Source organism: Pterocles gutturalis, unplaced genomic scaffold, assembly GCF_000699245.1.
Source record: "Pterocles gutturalis isolate BGI_N339 unplaced genomic scaffold, ASM69924v1 scaffold50684, whole genome shotgun sequence".
In the NCBI taxonomy this organism is placed as follows: Eukaryota; Metazoa; Chordata; class Aves; order Pterocliformes; family Pteroclidae; genus Pterocles; species Pterocles gutturalis.
In genome coordinates, this window is record NW_010137683.1 from 20,013 (window position 1) to 27,534 (window position 7,522).

At 41.6% G+C, this 7,522-nt stretch overlaps 1 protein-coding gene across 1 annotated transcript in view; it reads left to right on the forward strand.

Annotated features, from left to right (window-relative positions):
• Positions 1 to 812: 812 nt before the first annotated feature.
• Positions 813 to 7,522, forward strand: part of PKD1L2 (polycystic kidney disease 1-like 2) — a gene marked incomplete at its 3' end in the record, with an annotated part of 35,918 nt that continues 29,208 nt past the window's right edge. The window contains exons 1-6 of the mRNA XM_010082673.1: positions 813 to 1,113; positions 1,677 to 1,841; positions 5,030 to 5,215; positions 6,001 to 6,111; positions 6,535 to 6,682; positions 7,162 to 7,391. Coding sequence (XP_010080975.1) covers positions 813 to 1,113; positions 1,677 to 1,841; positions 5,030 to 5,215; positions 6,001 to 6,111; positions 6,535 to 6,682; positions 7,162 to 7,391 — 1,141 coding nt within the window. The remainder of the gene's footprint in view (positions 1,114 to 1,676; positions 1,842 to 5,029; positions 5,216 to 6,000; positions 6,112 to 6,534; positions 6,683 to 7,161; positions 7,392 to 7,522) is intronic.

The window sequence follows — 7,522 nt, forward strand, 5'->3', positions numbered from 1 at the left end:
CTAGTAGGTATAAATATCATATCTCTATATAGTTAAGCAGCTTAGCTTTTAAGGGATGGTGGGAACATTTCACTTGGGGTGCGGAATTCTAAACAGACAAAACACTTCAAAATGAAGCCTGCTTGGGAGAGCTGAGATTAACCTGCATATGTATAAACAGGTGCATAGGATGAATCTGATACAATAATTACAGACACTGCAATAGCATCCAAAAGAAGCACCTCAACTAATTAGCATCCAAAAGAAGCACCTCAAATAATAATTATTAAAAATAAAGCAATCCAAAACAATTAAATATATCTAGAGAAGCACCGTGTGTTTTTCCTATCTCATAACTCCTTGTGTTTCTCATTTCCCTCATTCTCCTCTCATCCTTACTATTGTATCTCTTTGTTCTTGTTGTAAAGACCTCCAGCTTGCCTTTGATGTAGGAGGTTTATCTCGCTTTCCCATGTGTCCAATAGCAGCATATATCAACTTTATCTCCTCTGCTCATGAGGAAAGCAGTACTCTGATGTCTTCTCTTCAAACTGGCTTCACATGCAATGAGACATTTATACAACAGGCCTCACAATGGCCACTGCAGTGACTTAGCATCGACGCTTGTTGTGTGAACCTTCAGACCCAATCACCTTTATATATCAGAAGCAAGCTGTTCCACCTTCTATTGCTGCTATTGCTGGAAGCAGCAAAGAGGAAGGAGAAGTGCTGATGACATGACAAGGATGACATCCCAAGCTTTTGAAGAAGGCAGCAGAAAGAGTGGTGATGTGATAAACAGGATCAGTGCCACACCAGGCACTGAGCGGAGAATGTGGCTTCGGATCGCAGTTCTAATTTCTCTGGCTGTATGCTTGGCTATGGAGGAGGCGAATGTTGATGAAGGAATTCCTTGCTCAAAGTACCAGCTAGCTTTCAACCATTCATGCTATGAGTTTGTTAGACTCCAGCGTACCTTCACAAGTGCCCAGAGCTGGTGTGAGAGAGGAGGGGGGCACCTTGTCTTCATCGAAAATGAGGAAACTCAAGAGTTCTTGCAAAAACATATTGCTGAGGATCAGGAATGGTGGATAGGACTGATCTCAAACTCCTTGCTGAATGAAACTACTGAAGGTAGGTGATTTTGAAATCATGTCTTCCTTAACCACATAAGCCCATGATGCTTACTTAATGTGACAACAAATGCAATTGGTCCCTCTGTAGACATCTGCTGAAAAGCCGCTGTCTTTTGTTGCTGTAACTTCCAACTTGTGTTAAGATGTTTTAATTGCCACCTTCTCTTCCCAGTTGCATTTGTCACCCTTTCCATCAGATCTTGTGGTTGTGTGAACACATGGTGAATTAGATCAGCTTGCTGACCCAGTGAAAAAAAATGTGGTGGGTTAGTTGTCCAGTGGAAGAGCAAGCTGAGCCAATTCACCACACTGGGAAGTGCTGCAAGATCTGATGCAAGGGAGATGGTGGAATCTTGAGGCTGGGAGCGCAGGGGGAAGTGGTGGTGTCTCTTTTAGTGGTTATATCTGGCTAAATATAAAACATAATTGAAGATCCCTATGCAGACAAAACCACCTCTGCTTCAATAGGAGCAGGGCTACAGTCCTGCTCTGAAGGCTCTGACTCTATAACTGCATTACTGTGGAAAATAAACACTCGGGACACAATTACTTTGTTCACAGGGTCAATGATTTGGCTGGACACTTCAAATATAAGCTACAGTAACTGGTACAAGGATCAGCCATCTCTCTTCTCATCCACATGCGGGTACATCCTGAAGAATGCCAAGTATCAGTGGGGCGTGACCGAAAACTGCAGCCAGGAATTTGACTTCATTTGTGAGTTTGGTAAGATACACAACAGCTGGAACTGAGAAGTGAGCATGCCATGTTCACAACTGTGCATAAATTGCCTTGTTGCTTTCGAAGTGGCTGCACAATAACTTAACAAAGCTTATTAAAAGTGAACAAGCACAAAGCCATATTACCCCAGCTATTGCTCTTTTTCCAGTGCTCTGATGTAAGATCTGACCCAAAGAAAGGAAGAACCCTGAAATCATTGGGAGATGTAGGTGCTCAGCAACTAGCCATTAAGGTCCACGTTTCCAACAGAAGGCTAGCAAAATAGAAATGGATCTGAGAGTGGATCTAAATATTTAGCATTCCATGTGCACAGCGGACATAAACTCGCTAGTTTAAAGCCAGTTTGAGTACTGCACAATAGCATGGCTGCAAGAATGAACTCCCACAACACCATAGTACCAGAGCACGGTGGGAACTGTATGACTGCCCTCTAAACATACTCTTAATTGTAAATATGTGCCAAAATAATTCCCATTTGTAACTGAAGCAAAAATATAGCCAGGGTTTTAGAGACACCTCTCCCAGCAGCCTGGAGTAAGCAAAAGTGAGAGCAAGTTTTTTGTGTTTCTTCTCAGACTCTTCCATCACGTGAAGTTCAAGGGCTTTCCCAGGATAAGGAAGCAGACAGGAACCTGCTCTTCCTCGTGGTGTTTTAGTGCTCAGACAGAACATTTACAGACATTGTGTCCCTTAGATTGTGACTTGGAACAAACAGTCCTGGAAAGGAATGTCGGCAATATCATCCCATTCAACATATAGATATGAGAGGAATTTGTGTTCCTCACACTTTGCACGGGAGCCAAGCATTTTAAACCGTAACTGGAACTGAGGTCACAAGCACTGGAAGGAGAGCCTGGCTGTAGGCTCACTAATATAAAAAAAAGTCTTTGAATCCAGTATGCAGGTACAGGTTACCACAAGCCCTAGCAGTGCTACTGCCCCGGTCTGGGGCTGTACTGCTTCTGACATAATTAACAAGTCATTCCACAATCAGCAAAACTAAGAAGGTTTTGTTTCCTGTCCTGATTTTCTGTTCCACATCCCCTCCCTACCCTCTGCCTCAGCACTCCCAGTTCACTCCCATACTCCCAGCACGTCCCACCTCTGCAAATACTTTTCCCTCCCTCAGGTCCCTCCCCTGCAGTTCTGCAGCTGCTCCAGGGCTCCAGCTGTACATGCTGGACAGCTGAATCCCTACATCATGCAACAGATAAAGATTGGGTTATAGTCCCTACTGCCAATAGAGTCACTGATGTAGTTCTTTCTCTTCTACCTAGCCGTTGATTTTCATGAAATTTTAGGGTGTTTTGAGGTTTATATCTATACATCAAATTTGTCTGAAGATGACTAACATTAACAATGATTGGGGGAAAGGAAATTGGCAGACAGCACAACCCCTTAAGCTTATTTTCCTTGCAAAAACAGACTAAAATTATTTTTCCATTACAACCACGCTAGACAACTGTCTGTTTGTAAGGAAACTGTCATCTGTTACCATAGGATCTGACTTAAAGCCCATTAAATTCAAAGAGTGTTTGCATTATTGAGCAACAATGTCCTACACTACATCCATCATCCCATTACCCAGGAACCAGAGAACACATTGAGGCAATTACAGCGTTGTTTTCAGTATCTACAGCCCATCGCCATTATACACATACATATTTCAATAACAGAGCACACTCCTCTTTTACCAGCGTTCCGTGCAAGGAATTAGATCCAATATCCCAAAGAAACAGGGACAATATTTTCATTAGCTTCTCTGGGTGTTGAATGTTTGGAAGTTCCCGCAACCTGACAGTGCTTGAGGATGGGAAATGGGTGTAGTGATTCTTAACACCTTCATGCACAGCTATTGTGAGGCTTGGTTCACATTACGTTTGAAATTTCAAATGAAATGTATAGGTAGCTCCAAACGGCACCACTATTTGAATTTAATGTCTCTGAATCCTGATAACTTGTCTGCTTGATCATCTGAGCTAGGTATATGTGTACAAACAACTACGCCGTGCTCTGCCCTCATCCGTTCCTTGGCAATCTGTCGTAGCATTATTTGTTTATCAACACAAGCAAAAACTTCCCTTCTTATTATTTCTTATTATTTATATTCCACCTTTTGGTGCTCTGTAGGTTAGCGATCCGTTGTAGTGAAAATATATTTACTGACCCAGGGTTTATACACAGGAACACAAACCAGGTTCTGTACATTTTTCCATGTCAAAGTTGCTGAGACATCAAATACTATGGGAACTATCTGTACAAAGAAAAGAACAAAAAATGTACGAGATGATAGTCCATATTTAACAGTAAATAATTTTTCAGGCTTATTTAGAGAGCTCTAATCTGTAAACTGATCATGTTGCTATAGCTACAGCCAGGCTTAGATTTAGCTTTTAAATAATGATAGCACACAATTACTGCAGTGTGCACACACTGGCACTTTTAATCAAGGTATTTAAGGGGAATGATGAGAACAGCAACTGCAGGACAATGTATTTAAACCTGAGACAGCTGAAACAAAAACAATCTTTTGCAACAGTCCCATATGAGAGCAGTCTTTCCCATCCTCCTCTTAAGGGCATTAAGTATCCTGATTACTACAGGATACTAAGAATTCTGAAAGATAATTAACTGTCCCAGCTTAATCAAAGAATGAGGTGTATGCATTTAGAGATATGACCTTACTCATTTGAGCAGTCCTGCTAAGTCAAACATCACACAGGAACAAAGGTGCTTCTGTAGCAGAAATGGGATCAGGTCCCATACTTAATATGCAAAGTATCCTCCAGAGCAATTACCTGAATTTCATGCAAATCACAAACCGCCACAAGGCTCTTTCGAAGTAAGGAGTAACTTCAAACCTTCCAGTACTGCAGGCCAAACAAATGCTAAGTGTTTTCCACAAAAATGTTTTGATTTTTTAAAATGAAAATACTTTTGTATATTAAAAATATTCTCAATTTTTTAGTTTAAGGCAGTAAAAACCATAAACTATTCCACTGGATTTTAAAAAAGGAAAAATATTTTATTCTTTGTTCCTTTTTCCATTTTCTTAATTTTTTAGCTAAAAAGGGAGAAAAGGGAAGAAAGAGAAACAAAAAAAAAGGATATGCAGGAGAATTGTAGCAGAATTTTTCAGAAATTTAAAAAATTACTTATTTTTCTCCTATTAGAATCTGGACAGAGCATTGCTTGTGATAATTACAATGCCACTGTACAGTGCGGATCAGGAGAAGTTATTCAAGTTGGGGAGAGCTTCTATGGACGGAAGACCCCTCACTACTGTGTGTCGGAGACTCCTCTCCAGTATGATACAGATGAAGACTGTAGCTGGATCAGTGTCAAAGATGAAGTAGCAGGTAGTATCTTAAGGCATTGCTTGTGAGAAACAGAGTACGTGCTGAAGTTCCTGGTCCCTAAAATATTTTATTTTGTATTTCAGTAGAGTTAGTGAATGGGAAAGTGGATTGTTCCTAAAATGAAGGGAATCACAGGGAATTTCTGACATGGAGGAGGTTCCCACAGGAGGCTGGATGGAAAGGAGGGACTTCGTGAGGAGCAAATATTCAGAGAAGGAGAGGGGGAGCAAATGGAGAACAAAGGCATACCTGGTTCATCTCAGTGTGTGAAGAAAATATGCGGGCACACTGATGCCCTGAACTCAATGGGAGACCCTAGGTTTGACGGAGAGGGAAGAGAACACATCCATACAAACCTAACTCCAGCCCAGGAGGGGTGGAAAGGCTGGCACCCATGGGGACAGGAGGGCAGGAGGGATCTGCTGTGTGTTGAGGACACAGCCTGCTGGAGCTACAGAGCTCTGCTGCTTGCTGGAGTAAACAGTGACTACGGCCTGACCCTAGGGTGATTTTTTGGGCTTCTAGCCAAAATTAAACAAAACATATAACTTCTTATTTTACCCTCTCTAATTCAGCTTTGTTCCAATAAAGCAGAATGGTGCTAAGAAATACCAGGCAATAAGCAACACACTGAAGTCAAAGTGATGCAGGAGTTTGTCCAGAAATCAGTGACATTGATATTGCTCCCCCTCCTCTTTTTGTTTCTGTACTCATCTCTCATCTGAGCAGTTCTGACAGTCAAAGACACAACCCCCCAGTTCATGTAAAACACTCCTTCTTTCCAGGCCAGTGTCATGGTCTTCAGGCCTGCCAGGTGGCAGCAGATGGCACTTTCTTTGGAGATCCTTGCCCAGCTTCCGGAAGCTATTTGTCTATTCAGTACCACTGCAAGGAAGGTAAGAGGGAGGGGGCTGGCTGTCAGCACCAAAGCCTGTTCTGCTCTTTACTGTAACACTGTGACCACTGATATTTATCTCAAAGATCACTGCTCCATCCTCAGGGAAGAACCTGGAAGAGCAATGGCCACTAAAAGTAGGCTCAAAAATGTAGCTGCCCTGTCCTAACTGAGGGGTTTTGATAGGATACAAAGCCAGGAAATCCAGACACATAAAACACACTGAAATGAAATTATGCTCCAACAAGAATCTTGACCACTAGGCATCGAAAAGAAACAGCTCCTGTCACACCACTACCGCACTCAAACTAGCAGCAGTATCGGCTCTGTTCTGAAGGCCTGCTCTCAACACATGAAAATTAATTTAATTATGTAAGAAATGTAGACAAACAATGGTATTGAATTCTGTCATTATGTTTTACAGGTCTGCAGCTGGTTGTAACAGATACCTGCTTTGTCTTTGAAAATATCACGGTCAGTTTGAACTGGCTGCTCTCTCCGTACTCTGGCAACCTTTCCTGTATCGTTAGCACTGGAGATGGTCACACTATTGATCCTTACTACCCTCTAACGTAAGAGACATCCTTTATGTATCATCAGACAACCAGTAAATTTCACTGCTTGCTTTTTATTGAATGCCCCAAGTCTCTTAAATGAGATGTTAAAAATTAAGTAGATTAATAACAGACCATACATACAAGACACTTGAATTCTGCAGAAAATTGTTTTGAAATTAATACAAAGTACTATGTCAAGCTGCCAACCACAATCTTCCTTCTGCTTAAGGTGATTCCTATTTCTTATTAAAAGAATTTATTACAGATCCTAAGACAGAAAATTACTGAAAACATGTAATTGCCAAAGAAACAGGCAAGCATTATTTTCTTAAGTTTAAAAAGTATTTTTTGATAACATTTAAAATAATACAAGGGCATTGCAGGATTGCTGAGTCAGGTCAGAAGTTTGGAAACTGTGACCACTGTTATCATCTAAGGCTAAGGACTTCCCAGGACATCTTCCACAGCAAGCAGCTGTTCTCTTTCTCTTCTAGACTTGTCAGCAATGTCACGTACAGATATTCATCTCCTGGAGAGTTTACTGTTTTTGTGGAATGCACCACCAGCGAGTGGCACGTGATGGCACAGAAGCGGGTGACTGTTCAAGAGAAGATGGATCAACTAAGCATTACTGGGTGCTACAGCCAGTATGAATCTGGGAACAGCTCTCACTGCCGCACACTGTACGGGGAGCTGTTGTGGATCCAAGTCGAACTCAATGGAGGTGAGGGTACCTACAGTGCATGATTTAAATGGCAGGCTAAATATTATGCTGCCCATGGGACAGAAGCAGGATTTCCATTATGCAAAACAATTGTTATTTTTAGTGAATGCCTTCCCTCTAATTGTTGCATT